The sequence below is a fragment of the Gymnogyps californianus genome, chromosome 1 (genome assembly GCF_018139145.2).
Source record: "Gymnogyps californianus isolate 813 chromosome 1, ASM1813914v2, whole genome shotgun sequence".
NCBI classification, from domain to species: Eukaryota; Metazoa; Chordata; class Aves; order Accipitriformes; family Cathartidae; genus Gymnogyps; species Gymnogyps californianus.
The window spans coordinates 100,850,049-100,870,861 of NC_059471.1; the positions used below are offsets into that span (position 1 = coordinate 100,850,049).

Here is a 20,813-nt window from a genome sequence, read left to right on the forward strand (position 1 = left end):
TCTCACATTTTTCTTCTGTTTTTGAGCTTTACAATAATTTATCTTTGTAATTCAGATACAGTATCTAGACAAGTGCTTTTAGTTATTCTGTTTGGTTGAGGGGTTTTCTTCTTGTGGGAGGAGGTGTGGGGGGGTTAATTCAGTAAACATGATTTGTCTGTTTATTTAAAACTCCAGTCATACATAGATCAAACTGGCAGCCAATGTACAAGTCTTCTACCATGCACACAGAATTATCCATCACTCTGCTCTAAAATGGAAGACTGTTTTCCAGAGATGATTGTGGCTATAATGGAATCATCTCTACACTGGCTGACACAGGTATTTCAAATAGTCTTGTGAAAATAATGAGTGATATTTTGTACAGGTCAACAGTCACATCCAGATGCAGATGTTAACACTACAAAGAGGATGCCCCCAACAGGACATTACCATGTATGCTGGTCATTCTAGTTTTCAGTTTGCAATGGCCCAGAGTATTCAATGGTGTTTTGGTAAATATGAACTTACTGTAAAGATCAGTTTCTGCTTTCGCGGGTGTAGCTCACACTGCCATCAACATTCGGCACTTGGAATTTCAGCACTGACTTGCCAAATACAGTTACATCCTCCTTTATATTCCAGATCCTCATGAACAGCACATATTAAGGTGAAGAACTGACTACTTTCTCCTTCAGGGAGCCTAAGAGAAGAGTTTGACTTTGGCTGCTTTCAGCCCACAGAAGCAATCTGGAAAAAAATTCACTGACATTGGTTTTTGGATGTCATCTTTGCATCGTATGGGCTGCAGCAGACTGAGCCAAATCCAGAGTTCAGCTATTCCCTCAATTTGCTTCTCAAATTAATGTGCTACTGAATGAACCGCTTCCCAAATCCAGATGTTTGAAGATATGATTAGTGTCTCTGTTGGCAGATGGGGAATTATTAAATGTGTAATTTTTTTTCCTGACACTCCATTCTCCAAACCTCATCCACATGCTATTAATGAACATTCGTTTAAGGATTTTTTGGGTTTGCATTCACTTCAAACATGGGATGATTATTACCAACATATTTCAGAGGAATGGGGAGCTGTTGCATAATTTTTCTTTTAACAACGGAGGCTAGTGAAGTTCAGATTTTTCCCTCTCACTCACTCACTCACTTGCTCTTTTGGGTTTTTTTCTTCAAGAGTTACCACCCAGAATCAAGTCCAAATTTTCAAAAGAGCCTAAATCCTTTAAGTAGGAAGATAAAAGTGGCCAGATATGGTTTTTTTCAGAAGCACAGCATATAGAATATCTAGCTTATTTGCAGAACTAATGGTTTCCTTAAGTGACAGCCAAGCACTTTTGAAAATCTAGCTCCATTCAAGATTTGGAAAGCTTTCTCTACTTTCCAGCACAGTGCCCGTTGTCTGCAAAACTTCTCACTCTACTTAATAAGTTTCAGTCTAGCATTCTTTTTACTTACACAGATGATGAGCATATCGTAAATGGAACACATCACAGCCATGAACATGGTGGTAGAGGGTTTTTTCTATCAGATCTTGGGGCTCATATCCAGTTAATTCAGTCACCCTGGAAAAGGAGGATTCCATAATAAGCAAAATCTCTAGGAATATTCAGTTTCATTAACCTAACATTTGATTGTGCCAACAAATCAGGTGCCTAAAAACTGCAGGACAAAATGTTAGTTTTGGAAACAGAATCCTCATCTTTATAAGGAAATAAACCCTCTCAACCCAGCCAAAGCAAGGTGCAACTATTCCCTGGCCAGCCTTACACACAGGCAGGAAAAAGAGTTCTTTTACTTATTTCCACTTTGGGCTTTTGCCACTGCCATGCATGATCCTTTGCACAAAGATCCAGTTGAGGAGCCATTCACGAAACAATAAAACTACTCTTGTGGACTGCTGACACATTTTCATTTGCTTTTGCAAACATACAAGTGTAGCATGTATGTCAGTCCATAGAAGCTGTGATCATGTTCTATAAATAAATTCAGGCTAATGCCTAACAGAAGAAGGAAGCAGGAGCTTATTCCAGCTGAGAATGTGGAAAGACAAGGAGCTATGAAGATCACAAGCTAAGAAAAGGAAGGCTGAAGCTAGACTTCCAAAAAACATCCTCACATGATAAGAAGGAGAATAATGGAAGAAATTTGAAACAGCAGCACCTCTGCAGATGTTAAAGAACCAGACTACGCTGGTCAGACTTACACTGGGTCAGACCGGAAGAGTCAAACTTCATGGTTCAAAATGGACTTTTGTTTATTTAGCACTGTTGCATGAGAACAAAAATCCTTAAAGTACATTGTGCAACTCAGCCATAATGTGGCTTGTTTACCTAGTGTTGCTGGGGGTGTTTTATGCTGTCCTGGACTTTCTTCACCTAAAAAGGCAGAACAGAGGTACCATACAAAGGCATGTCTACATTAACAAGCAACACAGTCCATTAGCAGGCAATCTGTAGAGTAAAATTTTTACTGCTGAGAATCTACTTCTGCAGGAGCAGATGCATTTGCATATTTTAATTTCAGGACTTTTACTTGGGACTAGCTCTAGTCTAGGCCTGTGGACTGAAAGCTTTATAATAGTTGGAGTGCCTTAGACATGCTGTTGGAGGTTGTCTTCCAGTTTAGATTCATCCAGAAGGAATCCAGTTCACATGCCTAAGGCCTCTTCATGACATGAACCGCAGTGCAATGAGTGGGGACGGTCAGGACATTCACTTCAAAAGGATGCTTCTGGTCTGAACTTAAACACTAATGAGGATACACTGTATCAGAGAGTAACACAGTAGTGTCTACAGAAATGAATACAGGGGTCTCAAGCAACATGTGTCATTGGGGGCTGCAGATAATGTAAACTTTGATTACTTTTTCTTTCTTTTGTAACTATTATGCATCTTCTTTACTCTTACCCTAATGCTGAGCAATCATGTAGACCCCACAGAGACTGGGGACTTTAAGTGCTTGAGAGAGAGTGTTGGGGGGTGGGATTCTTCTGAAGGAAATCAGAAAAACAACAACAAAAAAATGCCATCGTGGTCTGGTTTATTATAAATACAGTACAAATACCTCCCCTAGCTATACCTTCATCTGGGAAACTCTTGCATGCTTTTGCCTCAGTCAGGGACTGCCAACGCGGAGTCAACACATGTGGTCTCTTTCTGCAGGAGGATATGTGAATATATGCTTGTGTTTCTCCTCTGCAGTGTGTGCTGTCCCTCCTGGCTTACAATTCTAGGGGCCCAAATTCTCACTTAAGCCTATCAGCATGGTGAAATACTGGTAAAAGATCCCGTTCAGGTTTCAGTGCTCCTTCTGACTTCAGGGTAATTAAAAGAAGGGTGTCAGTTTCATCCGGCTCACTTAATTGGTGAGTACAGAAACAGCTAATCCAAAAACAAGCAAAATGCCACAAACCTAAGCCAGGTGTTAATTTTTCTGGAGGTGCAGCCTCACTTTGAAGCTGGTCTTCCCATGGGCCAAAAAACCAACATTAGCAGTTACGAGGACACTCAAACTTTTGAAAAGTTTGAATCTGGAAATGAACTCAGCTGCTTGACTTCCTTAACACAAAAGCAACCCCTCAATAAGCCACTGTAGGGAGCCTGGGCTCTGAACATTGTTCTTTGCATGTGACAGGGCACACAGAAGGAAACAGAGTTTGCCCCAACGATCCGTTCTGCCCTCTAGAGTTCTTTAAAGCCATTGTAAACCATGGAGCAATGAATGCATAGGCTGCACCACGAAAATCAGAAGCAGCAGATCACTTTGGACGGAAGTAACTGTCTCCTTTTTCCAGTGACCTTGATAAATGCAGACTTGCATGTTTTACTTAGTATCAAGTGTCTAGAAAGGCTTGTTTAACTGCTCCTTCCTATGGCTTTCATACTGGCCTGTCTGCTGTGACTGTTACCTCTAAAGATCTAGCAACACTTTTCCTTGTATGGATACCAGAAGCAAGCCTGAAAACAGTTTTGTCTTATTCCTAGAATGTCCCTGCTCTGAGCAAATATAATTTGGTTTGCTCAGCTGGGAGAGCAAAGGGCTTTGGTAATGCTTAATACCGCTGATTGTCCAGTGTGTGGACGACACTCATCTGCTTTTTAGTAAACACAGCTATGCAACAGTACTGGTTCTATGTGTGCTCCTGTCAACACCTCTGGTTATACTGTCTCCTCTGAAGACACTTATGTCTCCAGGCAGTTCCTCTTAGGCAGATCATTTCCTTTTTTCCACATGCAAAGACATGTTGCTAAACCCCTTGTGCTTCTTTGTAGCTGTTACATTAAGTAAAGCATGCCCAAAAAAAAGGAAGGATTCCAGAAACAACTAGTTCTTTGTATTTTAGCAGCTGATGGCCCACTATCTCATTGGCTTAGAAAGAGCATGTTCTTGCATGGTTGACCTGCCATGCAAAACTTCCCACTGTCTTGGATACGGACTCTTTTTCACTGCTACACATGAATATAATTTCTGCTTCTTGCAAATCCAGCATGCCAGGGAAATGAGAGAGTATGTGAAAAACTGCTTCACATGCAGGGATTTTTGAAGAATGATCATCTTGTCAGTAGTCAAATCTGTTATATTGTCAGGGAATTGGGCTTTTCCCCTCAAGGTGTCTTGAACTGCACTGTACAAAGTATCATTGTATACTAAAAGATACCATGTTTCAAAAAGAGAGGAATGAATCATTTCACAACTCCTTCAGTTCTGGTTTTGTGCTCCTCTCTTCTTAGCTGGTATGTGAGCTATATCAGCTGAGAGTGGAGGTAGGGTTCTTTCCTCAGCAATAGCCGTTTTCCCAATTTTTGTTTAAGAAGGTTGTGTAGCTTCATGTAGTAGCCAATCGAATTCATTTTCATTCTAATACAGCCCCATTAGTAGGGCTGGTTTCATTGTCAAGGCATTACACTGAAGTGCAGAAGACTACGTTTTCTTACTACTCTGTCAAAACCTTTCTGGATGACCCCAGCAAGTCATTTGACCTCAGTGTTTCAGTTGTGGGGCTTTTTAATCCTGAATGACCGTACATCCTTATTCCTTTCACTAGCTTTGTATGTATGTTAAAATTTATGTCCTTTAAGGTAAAAATGTATTACTGCTCATCTGCCAATTACTCACAGCAAGAAGGCTTTAGCTGACTCTCTGAAACTGTCGGTAACTATAGGTTAAATTGTACAGGCTCTTATATGTTGGCATTCAAGACAAAGTATGGTCTATCCAGCTACCTGAAGGGCTTTGAAGACCCACACGGTCTTTGTGTTCCAGATCTGTTTTGGACTGCTTTATTTTTTCATGGATATTTTGATCTGTTTGGAAAACACTGTAGCTTATGATAACACCTGACTTTGAAAACATTTTATGCTAGAAATGAAATAGCTGCTTACCTGGAATCTAGGAATATTAATTTTAAGTCCAAACTTGCTCTGAACATAAACATGTTACTGTGAAGTTTGATCTCAGTGATTGCACTGGGAGGTAAAGATTGACCTACAGCCACCAGTCCAACGATTTGGTAACAGGAATCATACAAAGACATATCTAGCATATACTGCCGTATCTTCAAATAGCCACTGCAATGGATCACCTGGCATGAGAAGAAAAAAAACTCAATATCTGATGGCAATGGAAGAGGCTGCAAGTCAGCTGACCACCCAGTTTCAATGAGGTTATAAAGCAATACACCCTTATAACACTTAAATACTGCATAGTCTGTCACGGCTTCAGAAGTGCGGTTAATTTATAAATGGAGATTAAAACACAGTAAATGCAGGTTTTGTGTTTACTGCCAACATGATTAATCCAGTATTAAGGCACATGCTCTTTGGGGACTATCTAGACTGCTTTCCAGTTAATATTTTAAACTCTCTTTGGTATAGATTTCTTGTAGATACAGTCAGAATTCCTGTTCATTAATAAAAAAAATCTGGAAGTTGCTTTTTTAAATTACTCTCTTACACACACACAGATATATAAACATTTACATTTTAATGAGTTATTATTCTGATGAAAAACAGACACTTTAAAGATCCAGTGGAGATTAATACATCACATTTATAGAGATTAACTGCTGTATATGTAAATGCACTAGAAATGAGTTTTAAGTTCTCCAGTAAAGTTCAGATGACGTTCTTTTGATGTGTGACCAAGCCCAGGGTCTTGAGACCAGATTTCTGAATCCCCATATACAGTTCCTAACCACAGGAGTGACAACTTCAGTGTTAGACTGTAAAAATTCACAATGTCAGCTAAAGAGGGGGCGGGGGGGAATTGTAACCTAGGGACTATTCCAGAACATAAGATTTGTTTAATGTAGTGCTGGTATTTAGAAATCATTTGTGCTCCTGCCAATTTTCTAGTCCAGACAGTGGGCATACTACACATCCTTCAGCTTAATTTCTAGATTTGTTTGACTTTTAACTGTGTCCAGTGGAAAGGAATTAATTTCCACTGTATTTAGTACTCCTGAACAACCTACTAAACAGTCACCTATAAATAGGCTCCTCTTGTATAACCTTCCTTCCTCCTCTCCAATCACCAAGTGATTAGTATGTTTAGCGAAAGTACAGTAGCAAGCAAAAATTATTTAAGATCTCTCAACAGATCCTACTAATTCCCATACTATTTGATTCATGAGTTTTTCCTGCTCTTCAGCTAATCAGGTGATATTTTCAAAATTATTAAGTCCTGATTCTAAGTACAGTCAAAGAGAATAAATTTAGGCCAACATCTCTCTGGATGAATACATCCTTAAATGTTTCACTGTGTAAACTTTTGATAGTAAGCAAAAGAAGAAAGAAGGTGATCCCTCTGATTAGCAGTCACAAATGGGGGGGAAAAAACCCATACAGAGATACCACCACTGCAAGCTCTACTCTTTTATCTGATTTCAGATTCAGCTTTGGGACAGAATAATTTTTGCTGGGAAGCAGCTGAGCAAACAGGGGCGCACGTAATGAAGAATTATCAGTCTAACCAGATAGATAGCAGTGTAAATAGACAGATATATGTCTGGACCTTGAACACATTCCTTAAAAAAGCTCTGCTTCTCTTGCATGCTTTTCTTTTTGTTTTTGAATGACTCAAAATGAATCCTCACCAGACTGTATGTGAAGTACCCTTCTCTCCTGATGCTTAAGTGATAGAATTATACTGTGTAGCTCAAAAAGCAACAAATGCACACTGTAAAGCTGAAAAGAAGAACTACCTGAATGGTACGTGTTATTATAGAATCTCAGCATTTGCTATGGCTTCTGATTTCATGTAATAAATAGAAAATTAATACAAATGATAAGATTCATAAACAGACTTGGTGGTTTAGTACAATTCAACCCTGAGTTGATAGTAATGATTGTTTAGGGTAACATTATGGTCTCGTTAATGTTGAAGTAATTCTGGTCAGGCCAGTGAGGTGACTTGTGCAACTGGGTGGCTGCTCAGCCGGAGCATGGTAACACCAAGGCAGAGTAATGTGGGAAGACTTCCAAGTTCCTGTGTCTGGGTTCCTGCTTCACCTGCCTCCAGTTCCATAGGGGAATAAGACCTAGCTGTGTGCTCTCCTTGCACCTCCATGGCTGTGCACCAGCCAGTTCCCCAATCTGGAAGATCAGGGATCGGGATGTGGGCATGTGCCACAAGGCAAACCAACTCACTGTGAGAGAGTCTAGACTTGCATTACTAAGGGAATCTGCAATCAGCAGTGGCATTTTTTGCATCTGTTCTGATTCTTTCCATCACAGACTTGGCTTTCAGCTACACATATGTAAAAAACCCTAAATAAATAAACTTGTCACTTGTTGAATACTTGGGGGCAGGGGGGGAAACTTATATACGTTACCTTGTAGCCACTGCATGTCAATCCTGCATTCCTCTTGGCTAGGACACACTTCATTCTCAGGAAAAATGATCTTTCAATTTCATATTCTGAAAGCATAAACCACACTGCTTATTTATTACTGAAGATTTCAAAACTGTCCATAACATTGCCTATCATGATTTAACAGACGTGTTTATGTGTCAGCCTTAGGCAGCAATAGAAGTCAGCCATTCTGCTTTCCCACTCAATCTCTGCCCTCGGGATTTGTTTCACCTTCATGTTAGGATTCTCTGTGAAAGTTGGACAAGTCAGCATGACTAGGTCTCCAAATTTCTGTTTTTACCACCCTTCACAAGGCAATCACCTTGTTTCTGAACAGCTAACTAACAGCCCGTATTGGTAAAGGGAAGGAAATGTGTCCTTTGGAGCACAGGTAAATGAAGGTACTCCCCAAAATAATAGCAGAATGGGAAACCAGAAAATTCATAGGTTTTCTAATAATTTGAGTGTACGTAGCTAGTCATGCCCAGACTAGTGAACTTCTAGCCTCCGTATGCAATGTTATTACCTGTTTCACTGACTTCCAAAACCATCCTGGTAGATGGTTTTTAAAACAGTGTCTTCATGGATAACCTCCAGAAATGTTTTAAAGTTAAATATTGCTCAGATACACACATATTTTCTGCTAAGAATAAGTTACTATTATCTTTAACATTAATTACTCTCAATAGCAGTTCAGACGTCATTAATAGTTCTGGCTTTTTTTACTGAAAGTTGTAGTTTGGCAGAACACAACTGTATCAGGAAAAGAAAACTCATTTGGTACATCTGTGAATAGGAAAATCAGGGAAGCAGAGGGGTTTTCAGATTTGTTGCAATGTGTATTACCTCCTAACTCCCCACAGGGTTTGATCCAGAGTCCACTGTAATCAGTTGGAGTCTTGCTTTAATTTGATTTAGCTGTTGAGTTGTATTCCCAATTTTTGTGCATCCATCACCCAATTAACACCTCTTAGCCACACACCTGCAGTGGTTTGAGCCTCAGATCACTACCTGGAAACCAATAAACTCTCTATATTAAGTTCTGAGTTTAAAGGTCTGAAGATACAACCACAGAAAAAGGATTTAGTGAGGAGGGAAAAGAAATACAATATGTAGTGCATCTCAACTAGTATCAGCCTTCCTGAGTATTTGAATTTTCCATTTATCTTCCTAATGCAAATTAGATCCGTATGGGCAAAAACAGACACTTAAATGAACCGGCACATCTACTATAGAGTTTTAAATACAAATGTACACAATTTGGTGGGAGGAAGCCATACAGTACATATTACTATTGCTGAAGCATGATCTCACGAGTAAAGAATGGAACTGGGAGTTGGGAACATCGGTGCAATTCATGGCTTCAATACAGATTTTCTGTGTGACCTAACACTAGTGTTTGCTCTCTTTCTGCCACAGACCCATGCACACAAAATAAAGGTAACTTTCTACCTTCAAGGGAGCAAGGGAGAAAAATAATTGACGCACAGTAATGAGGGTACAAAGACCATCTTCGGACATGGACTGAGTTGCTAGCAATTTTAATGACTTACATTCTTCTATAAAAAGAGGTGATTAGTGGAATTGGAAGCAATGCCTTAAACTTCTCAAATGTCTTGCCACAAGACCTAAAAGAGTCTCTTTCAGTAACAAGCTCCTTCCAGGCACCTTATTTGTCAGCCTTCTATTTGCTGCTTCCTTCATTTTTAAATGTTACTGTGGACTAGTGCACTGCTACAGAAACACTCAGTTAGCTCTAACTTCACTGTTCCACCAGGAACAGGTTATGATGTGGTGTGGTCTTTAGGTGTCTATAAAACCAGAGTAGTACCCAGACTGTAGGATAACATTTTTCCTTTATTATTTAAAATCGGTAATTATTTCATTATTTAGGAAGAGGTCTTGTCTCCCTGATTTCATGATGGTAGATTGTAAGCAAGAGGTCCCCCTGGAACACCAGTCCTCGTAACTAGCTACAGGCTCTCTAGGGGAGATTAAAAGAATTAAAGGGCAAATATGCTGTGTGGTGTAGGAGGACAAGTAAAGAGGGATAGAGTTGCACCCTAGTACTAAGTGGTATGGGGAGGGAAGGGTGAAAGAATTGTAATTCAATAGTAGCTGCATGTGATTTGTGAGACTGAAGAGTAATAATTAGTAGCTTTGACATTGTGTGTAATCAAGTGCAAAATTACATAAATGTAATTTAATAATGATGTGTTTATTAATTATTGATTATTGAATTATTAGATTTTTAGTAGTGTGTTGCTGAACCAACAAACACTAGTCTCTTAAATCAGTTACATCCCATGCCTGCAATCTAAAGAGGGAAGAGTTACCCAGGAGGTAACTGGGAACTCATCTGGGAGTTTGCATTTTTGAGGCTTGAGCTAGCTGATATTAAGATGCCTTAAGTAAGCAAAAGGAGAGATGGTCCATATGGCCAAACAGAATCTGGGCCCTGAGTGACATACTGCCTTTTTACCTGAAGAGGCCGAAGTAGTGTATACATGATGATAAGCGTTCCTCCACCTGTGTGTATTAAGAATGACTGTTTGTGTGGGAGCCCAGTGTTGCTGTGAGAGTTGCCATTTTGGGGGGAAAAAAGCAGAATGTGTCTGAAGGAGAAAAAGAGAGCCTGACCATTCCTGGATGGTCTGGGGCCGTAACAACTGTTAACGCAGTTATTTAGTAATGCAGCGTGTCCCATAGCACAGGTGGATGCAGAGTGCCACAACATTTTTAACTAGCCAGCTGGGATTGTTACATGGCTGGTTAAGGCTAATAGTTGTGTCAAGGTGCCCAGTGAATAATGTGCAGGTGCTACATGGCATCTGGCATCTTATTTGCAGGATTGGAGCTGAAGAACACAAAAGCTACCAGAGATCCTTGTGAGTGTGTGTCTGAGTACAAAATCTATTAGCAAGCTTTGAGACTGACTCACTGGCAAGGAAAAGCAGGACCAGGACATTCATATTGTTCATGCCCATGTGAGTGCTATTAGTGTGTATGTGGTGCCTGTAAAAGCACCGTTCTCCTGTCCGTGTTGATCTGTCATTGGTGGGTGCTGTGTACATACGTGTGTTTGTGCGTGCCTACTGGGAATAAAACTACCTCCAGACCTGATCAACAGATTGCAAAATATAAAGGAGCTGTAAGACCACAACCCTCACATAAGGAACCTAGATGTGCAAGGCTGTGAACAGTGTGAATTAGTATTCATATTAACTGATACCTTTGCCAGTGTGACTCCCCAACACCCTTGAAAGTAGCAGAAGGGGGTAGCAAAGCAAAAAAGAACTAAAGTAAATTTGTAATTGTAAAGCTGATTGGGAAATAAAGAGCCCTGGTATCCCGCTGGATGCTAGCACATCCATCAATATAATGCAAAACTTAAAATATCACATCCAGGCTGTATATGATGCAATTAAGATGGTCTACTCTGATGAAGAGAATGTAGAAAGAAAATGAGGTACTTAAAGGTTTAGCAAGCAAAGAGGGAGACGCTGAATATTCAAATAGGAGATATCAGATGAGCTGTGAGAAGACTGATTACTAATACATGCTGTCCTGCTGCAGAGGTTAATCACAAAATTGTGAGGAGATAGTAGGCATGAAAGCTCAGTTACAAAGCAGGAAAAAAGCCTGTAGCATAAATAGCCAACACCTGCTGTAAAAGCAGAATGACTGGTGATGTTCAGGGATGTAGCAAAAGTCTCGAATTAGGGAAGACAGAAAAACAGTAAATGTAAAATAAGCACTCCAGGCTTAAGTACAAGGTGAATGTAACCAATTATTCTTAAGAGTTAAGGGATTTTATCAATCAGAATTAAGTTTTGAAAAACTGCAAAAATATAACAACATAAAGCATCTAGACCTAGTAATGTAATTAATGATTTATATCACTAGTGTTCTTTCAAGCAAACATGTAAGCACAGCACATATAAATAACAGAAAGGATCTTAGGCTATCAAAAGGTAAAAGAGGTTTGAAACAGAGAAGAAACCAATCAAGTGCTACCAGTTCTTAAGCAGTTAAAGGTTGAGAGAACTGTGGGTTAAGCACATATATATGAAATTTAAGAGAGAGAATAATGAATAATAAAATGTTATGACTGAACCAGAATATAAGCAACACTGAAGGAAAATAGCCTTCTTAATTATTAGAGAATATTCATACCATCTAATAACCAAAGCTTAACCACTGTATTTAATTATTCTGAAATGCTGACTATATAAATGCATCACTGTAAGTGATGTTAACACCTTTTCTTTACGTGTTAAGAAAATGTTAAAAATCTATCTATAAACTATGTCTGTTTGTTATAAAGAAAAGATGAAATCAACAGGTTGCAGACATCAGCTAATGAAGGATGAGAAACAAAATGCTACTGAGTAGACCAGAAAGTCTTACGGAGATGTTCCAGCTGAGTTAACACAAAAAAAAACCCTATTAATAACAATCTTTGTTGTTTTTTGTCTTCCATATATATCACAGAAGAAAAAGTAATCCATTCAAACCCTATGGATATTGATAACTATATATTGCTCAGCTTTGGTTTTTTTTTTTTTTTCTTTTATGAAAAGGGAGAATAAGAAATAAAACCAGATCCAATGTGAAGATGTTTTCATCTCTAACAAAAGAAACCCCATTTCTCTGCATGAGGATGTACTTCATATTATTAGTAGTAATAATGATTAAAAGAACACTATTACAGCACTGTAACGTCCGTGTATGTACTCTGTGTGTGTTTGTATGTATGCACCTTGATGGATTTACAAAAGAGCATTTTTAGAGCTGCAAGAAACAAAGGAGATTTCATTAAGCATAGCAATGTCTCCCATGGTGAACTGTACTTTCCAACTGCGCCTTCACAACACCTGGAACTGAGACAACTGTATCTTCACAACAGTGTGGGATTGGGGATATTTTAGATTGGAGTAAAACAATCTCATATGTAAATTCTCACTGCAGGAGGTATTATATATTATATTGCCCCATTGACTACAGCTTCCAGAAGCAAGCTGAAAAACTGGAAAACTGACAACAAGCTGAATAGAATAGAATAGTTCAGTTGGAAGGGACCTACAACGACCATCTAATTCAACTGCCTGACCAATTCAGGGCTGACCAAAAGTTAAAGCATGTTGTTAAGGGCATTGTTCAGCTGCCTCTTAAACGCTGACAGGCTTGGGGCTTCGACCACCTCTCTAGGAAGCCTGTTGCAGGGTTTGATCACCTTCTCAGTAAAGAAATGTTTCCTAATGTCCAGTCTAAACCTCCCCTGACGCAGCTTTGAACCATTCCCATGGGTCCTATCACTGGATACCAGGGAGAAGAGATCAACACCTCCCTCTCTACTTCCTGTCCTCAGGAAGCTGTAGAGAGCAATGATGAGGTCACCCCTCAGCCTCCTTTTCTCCAAACTAGACAAACCCAGATTCCTTAGCTGCTCCTCACAGGACATGCCTTGCAGCCCTTTCACCAGCTTTGTTGCCCTCCCCTGGACACATTCAAGGGCATTCACATCCTTCTTAAATTGTGGGTCCCAGAACTGCACGCAGTACTCAAGGTGAGGCCACGTCAATGCTAAATGCAGTGGGATAAACGCCTCTTTTGACCGGCTGGTTATGTTGTGTTTGATGCACCCCAGAATGCGGTTTGCCCTCTTGGCTGCCAGTGCCATACTCAGCTTAGTGTCAACCAGCACCCCCAGATCCCTTTCTGCAGCGTTGCTCTCCAGACACTCCTCTCCCAGCCGCCTGAGGTTTCAAAAAAGTGAGCAGTCACCACATGTAGATGGCAAATTTTGCTGCAACTCAAGCTAAATTTCACTGTTGTTGTATCTCTTACTCAGCACCATTTCTTTCAAATACCTACTATTCCAGCAAGTCCACCACATGTGAAAAAATTTGTCTGTTTAATTGCACCTTCTCTAGCATTTGCCATAGTCATCTACAATTCTGACAAACAGCTGTGTATTGCTATGAAAGGTTTTAACGCAGTTTTCGTTTACGGGTGTAAGTATTGCAACATGGGTCTGCTTTTCCCATCTTCCCCTTTACTTTCTATGGCAGCATCTATTTTCCTGCTTTACCTGAATGTGACTTGTTTTCCTCTCCCAAACAATTTTAAAATAATTGGGAAATTGATCCTTCTTTTCATACGTGAGTTGAATAATTTTCAAAGTTTGTACATTCTTCTATTCAAGATTTTTTCAGAAGATGAGTCAAGAAAATGTCTCAATAGCTGCTACAGCTAAAAAGAAACCTCCACCCCCACTTCTAAATTGCTAAGTATCTTGAAAGGCTCTGATGATAGCTTCCTGAAAAGCAGACCAACCATCTTAGTACAGCTTTTAACATTTTCCAGAACTTACTGACGTTGTGTTTATCTACTACAGGAATTAGAGATGAAAAGCAGAGCTTTAGGGTTCTTTCTAAATGTTTACCCTCCCATTTTTGGCATAGTGTTTTCCTTTATCCAGTTATGTGGAACACAATTGCAGGTCTATTTTTCTATTTCAGCTGCTTCCAATATTTGTTATAACTTGGATTTACTTATGATAGCAAATTACTGATTTTGTTTGCCCTGTATCAATGTTTAACATTTGAAAGTGATTGTCCTCTCCCCACTGCTCCACAAACTTTTATTGAAATCTTCTTAAGAATGACCTGTGAGACTCTCAGTTTCTATCCTGGAATTCCAGTTTTCCATTTTTCCCCAACTGGGTGATTGGTAATAGCTGGAAATGAGAACTGATGCAAGTAAAATACTAGTTTTGATCCCCATGATTATATACTTTGAGCAGATTTCTCTATCTTTTCTGCTGCTCTTCTTTGGAAGGATGTAACTGAGGTTACTGAGATCCTGACTTTTTCAATATGCCTACTAGCAGATATTTTAATAAAATTGAGGTATCATTTATAATGAGTTTTATAGGGTGAGGCACTGCAAGTCAGAGTCCATATCCACGTCCAAGATGCCCATTTCAAATGCATTACTGTTTATTTTTTAGCCAAACTCCATGTTTCCCTTATCAGATTCAGAGAAGTTTTTCTAGTCTACTAATATATTACTATATTGCCTGGTCATCTTACAGGGGCTCCCTCCCTGAAGCACTGCTACAATGTAGTTGAGGAGATTCAGTAAAAGCTATAAATGAGGCAAAGAGTAAATGGCTTCATTCAAATCCCAGCCCAAACTTATCCGTATGTTAACATCCTCACAGAGCTGAAACACAGCAACCTGTGAAAGAGAACATAGAAAAACATTGCTGTCCATGGACATACAGAAGATGTATTTCTTTCTCACAGCACTGAGTACCATTTCTATAAAGTATGCCTTCTCTGATAATCCCTTTTCTTTTCTTAGCTTAGTATATCATGCAATACAGTTTCACTGCAAACACTAGTCAAGAATAAAATAGCCTGTTTATATTTTACAGATTTGTATTTTCTTACTCTCATAAACAGAATAAATGTCATGGTAAAGAAAATGAGTCTTGCTATTTTGGATAAAGAATTTGTGCATTTGTTCACTTATATTGCACAGGACTGCCAAACAGGATTCTCCAAGCATTTCTGTGAAATTATGTTTAGCTTTATGGAAGCCAGAATTGTCCACCCCTGGGGGTACAACTATGAAATCCAACTTTGTTTTCCACTCCATCTTTCATCTCTTTTGAAAGAAAACAGTCACAAAATTCTGTGGTTTGCATCCTGCTTGCACAGTGGACTGAGAAAAAAGATCATCATAGTTTTTTCCACAGCTTCACCTCTCATGCCTTTATTTTCTCGAAGGTAAAAGCTACTATTTTGTATCTCTTTCCCAAAGCTCCCAAGTTTTGACATTAGCAAAATATGGCATTGTTTTGTTGCAGAACCACTTTGTAAATTAATATACATCAGCATGCAAACTGCACACCGCCGCACCATGCGCTGTTTTAAGAATGTATGTCTCATCTGTCACTACAAAAGACACGAAGCAGCATTAAAATTGGCAGCTCTTGACACAGCTAAGGATTCATGTTCGCTCTACATGGCAGCTTGGGTGCAATGTCAAATTTCAGCTACAGTGTAGGAGATGAAAACTATTCTCTAAGGACACATTTAGACCAAAGCACTGTGCATGCGGTCACCTGCTTCTACCTTCCCTCCCATCCAGCTTGTGCGGAGACACGCGCCTGCTTCAAGCTAGTGCATTCCTCTGGAGACAAGGCATGCATGTGTGATAAGCTGTGCTCCATGTCCCTGCTCGACTGTTTTACAGCGTGGAAACACAGATACCACAAGTTCATGTCTGGATAACACTTTACTGCCCATCCCCCAAACACTCTGCATATTTTTGCCCTTTCAGTTGGTTATTTTCATCTTACCTCCTCTATACTATAAAGTCACACATGTTCTACTCTTATTCTTGTGTAATCTGGAAAGCATCTGGGTCCCACACAGCACATTGCTGACTAAAAGAGCACGCGAGTATCTTGGCTAGACTCTTGTGAGCATAACAAGGCTATAGCCTTTTGTGAGACACAGGAGAGAGAATGCCACAACTTCTACCCCTTAATTCTGAATGAGGGTGACACCAGTTTCTAGAATAAAAAAGAGGTAAAAGCACTGTAGGGTGCATACAAAAGAGATGCTTGCATAATAGCACACACAGTTTTAAGGTAGACCTTGAAGCTGGGAATCCAGGACTGCCCAACAGGGCCAGCATGAGAAGGGGCTTGCAAATGCTGTTGGTGGACTTTCCTCATGACAAGTTCAGAAGCAGGCCTGGAGTTAGTGGAAAATGAGGAGTCAGACCTGTAAGCCTGGTGCTTACTGACCATCTTTATTATCATTATGCCAGAAAAAACAGTGCAAAAGTGAGGTTGTGACTAAAACTATTCTGCAGAGTGTAACACTGCATGCAAAGGGATGTATGAAAACAACATTTCCCTGTCCTTCCTTGGTATGTGTGGTCAAAACTGATTCCAAGTAAGAAAGAAACAAAACAGTTAGACATACTTTCCCTTCTCCCTATTACACTGCAGCATCATATATACACATGCAGGTTACAGGCTTAAGTATTTGAGAATACTCATCTTCTTTTTAGCAAATGAGTGGCACCAGTTGAATGATAAATTATAAATGCCTTACATGGCAAAATTGCAAATTAGAGAGAGAGAGAGAGAGAGAGAGAGCAAGTTCTTATTCACGTACTAAGTTGAAAATTGAAGTTTGTGGGCTGACTTGGTGTGCCCTGGTAATGCTCTTGCTATGGTAGGAAAGCAATCAGTTCTGTTGTTAGCCTCTGTTCTAGAGTTCCAGACCTGTATGAGCTGCCCAAATTTCCTCCCCATTTGGGCAGTTTGTTCCGTGTCCCGACTGTATTCAGAATCCTGTCAGCGCTGCAGAAGGTAAATTGTCTCTGTTATCATTCCTGTCATCCAAATACAGCCGTTGCTAGCATTTGCCCAAATTTTCCTTTGCTCCTGTAAGTGATACTTCCAAACTTTTCTTAGAGAAGAAACTCAACAGGGCACTAGGCAGAAAGGAAAAGAATAGCTTTTGCAGTCTGAGACACTCTGCTCTCTTTGGTATAGTTTACTGTTAATTACCAATGAAAAAAGATTTTTTAATGGGGTGCCAGCAGTCTGCCCTCTTTTCCACTTTTGTACATCTAAAATAATAATATTTTCTAGGTTTCTTAAGTTTAAAATAACACTAACAAACAGTGGTAACAGGATCATTATGTTAAACCATTATCTTTCAATAACAGTTCTCCTATAAAATATTTTTAAATTAATTAAAACAAAAATTCCTATCAACATTTGTCCCTTGCGTATGTACTACTAGAAAAATTTCTTTAAAACTTAGTATAAAAAAGATCTTTCCAGATGCACAATTTTCTATTCTCTTCTTTTAATGTCAAACAAAATGTATGTAGGGAAGGTGTTCTTCCTTGAGAGGAAAAGTGTGCACTGCCATTTACTTCTTAGCTGACTAAAACGGTGCCCTTAAATCGTCAACCAGAGTAGAGAAAGCCTGACACAATGTATTCCACATTCCTTGTGTAACTTACATTAGGCTTATAACTAATCATATAAGAATTATCCAGTTATTAGCAGACAATTGGAATGTCTACAATAACTACAGTATTCCTTTTTCCCTTTGTCTGCTCTGGGGAATGTTAATAAACTGCTTTTAGTACACCATGCTTTGGTGTGCAAGTCAGCAAAAGTTGGGAAGCTATAGACGTTTTAAAGGATTAAAATCCCAGAAAAAGCATATGAAACCAATAAAAGACACATAATGTCTGACTCCAAATACACACATGGAAGAGCAGCACACAATGCTGAATCCCTCTCAGCATTGCTTAATTGCTTGTCTCAGTTAACCTGCAGTGCAAATATCTCTTATTTCCCTTGCTCGCTTGCTTGTATTCAGCTGCAATGATGACAGACGGACTGACTAGTCATACCTAGCTTGCACTACCCTGATATTTCATACAAAAATTTCCTTCTTTATTCTTATAAGTATGGTTCAGGAGGTACAGTATTTCCCAAAAACCTCCAGATGGTTTAGTAAGTGTTACTATCCTCCTACAAGGCTACCACTCTATGCCACTAACTGTTAAAGAAAACTTTCTACAGAAATGGTTGGTACAGACAGACTTTTGACAGCAACATTGTTTGAGGGCTTAAGGTCCCGACTTATTGTAGTATGTGCATCCCAGCTTGTGTCAGTTTGTTGTTTCCTCTACAGAGCATGCTAGAGGGAGCTGGGTGTAATCAATAATCCTGGTGCAATCCTCAACATTCAGTCCCTGAAAGCCAGCCACTATTTCAGACACATTCAAAATGCTTATCACCTCTGGACAAGGCACTTTGTAACAGTTGCTTCACAAACCTGTGCCAGCATTGTACCCCCCATCATGCTAGTACCAAAATGCTTTGCTGCTGAGCTGTAGCAGCTTAGACTTGCTAGCCTGACAGACATTTAGTTTTATGCTGTATGTGAGGTGAGGAAAGGGGCAAACCACTCACATGCCTCCATGAAGTTCTGGAGCTATTGTTGGCTAGGCAGAATTTTGCATGGCACTACAACCACAACCTACTAGGCCTCCTGCACTAAGCAGGGGAGATACACAGCATGCACTGAGTCTCTACAGTCGGTCATAAAGGTAACCTTGCAGTCTTTCAAGATTCAGAAACTGCTGTTACCTCATCATCCCCACATTTTGGAGCCCAACCGCCCTGCTGGATGACTACCTTCTGCCCCAGCAGGAGAATCTCATCCGGTGGACCCAGTTTGTTAGTTCCACTACTTGAAGAAACAGAAAAGAAAAGCTTTCAGAGCTGTAAGTGCTCAAGGAAAGACAGCATGCCTCAAAACCACTTCTCTACATCCTAAGAAATCAGTTTCTCGGCCCTACACCATGAAACAATTCCCACATTCCTGTTAGTTAACTGTTGCATGTCTTAGGATAGAGGCCCAGGAATCCTGATATCAGCCTATGCAGCAGATACAGATGGTATAGGGAGAGCAAAACTGAGGTGTAAGGCTTCACAGGTACAAAACTAAGTCAGAACACACTAAAATGCTGCAGACCAGAAATACATTAAGCAACATTTGGAAAGGTGTGAAGCGCCAGTGAAGTCATCTGAGATCTGAGCACCGCCAGTACACATCGTTTGGAAAAGATATCAAATTATTCTCTTTTTTTCTTTTTTTTTTCTTTTTCTTTTTCTGCTAACCCATCCCAGTTGAATATAATGGATTCATTTTGTTACAACTGGTGCAAAGTTGGCCTAAAGACTTAAGTAAGGTGATTCGCTGAGGCATATCCTACCTTTAATGTGTATGTGAGGGAGATTATTCTTTTTCGCCACCCCAGCTACCCTCAGAAAGAGAGTCCAGCTGTTGGCTTCTTTCATAGCAAGGGATCAGTACATATTTCTTTACATTTTCAGTGCTGGTCATGCAAGTAAAAAGGCAGCTTAAAGACTTTGTAAATTAAAGCTGAAATTCTCCAAAGCTTCCACAGATCATGGGGCTTATGGCTTTCATTGAGTCATAGCTTGAAGACTCTAAAGGCCAGAAAGGAGCATTAGATCATAGGTGTAACCTGTACATTGCAGTTCATTAAACTTCTGTCAGTTACTCCTGTGCTGAGTTCAGTAACTTCTGTTTGCCTAAAGCATATCTTCTATAAAGGCATACAGCCTTGATCTGAAGACATCAAAAGAGGAAGAAACCACTGCTTTCCTCAGTATTTTGTTCCTGTGGTTAATCAAACTCCTAGTTATAAATGTATGCATTATTCTAATTTGAGCTTTTGTGGTTTCAGTTCACAGACATTGGTCCTTGATATGTTTTTTCTTCTAAAACAGTCCTTTAGTTCCCAGTATTTTCTTCCCTTGAAAGTATGCACACAGAGTAATCAAGTCACCTCCCCATCTTCTTTTTGATAAACCAAACAGATGGTGTTCTTTCATCTCTCATTATAAGCCCTTCCAGTCCTTCAATCTTTTTTGTTGCTCTCTTCTGCACTTTCTCCAATTTGCCACTTTTTTTTTAAAGTAGACAACAGAATTATACAGAAAAATCGAGTGTCCATTTCACTAATACTATATAAAGAATACAATTACTCATCCTTGCTATTCCTGTTCACTATTCCCCTGCTTATATGCACAAGGATTTTCCATTACCCCTTTTTGCCACAGCTTCACAACAGGAGCTCACACCGAGCTGTTTGTCCTTTATGACCTTTAAATGCTTCTCAGAGTTGCTGCCTTCCAGTTTCTTGCCCCAAAAGCTTTCCTTACCATAACTTGCTGTAGTGCCACACTGAACTTATCTAAAGAGTGATGACACAACAGCTAGTTCACCAACATCCATTTTCCCAAATTTTATTACATTTTATTTTGCTATGAAGTCCCAGCTTCTGGAAGCATGTGATTATTCAAGAATTTTCACTG

The 20,813-nt window shown here is 39.6% G+C and overlaps 1 protein-coding gene across 1 annotated transcript in view; it reads right to left on the minus strand.

Moving 5' to 3' along the window:
* Nucleotides 1-20,813, minus strand: part of SIM2 (SIM bHLH transcription factor 2) — a 58,552-nt gene that overhangs the window by 14,948 nt on the left and 22,791 nt on the right. The window contains exons 5-7 of the mRNA XM_050913441.1: nt 7,829-7,914; nt 5,379-5,578; nt 1,453-1,559 (exon numbers count right to left, since the gene is read on the minus strand). Of these exons, the coding sequence (XP_050769398.1) occupies nt 1,453-1,559; nt 5,379-5,578; nt 7,829-7,914 (393 nt within the window). The remainder of the gene's footprint in view (nt 1-1,452; nt 1,560-5,378; nt 5,579-7,828; nt 7,915-20,813) is intronic.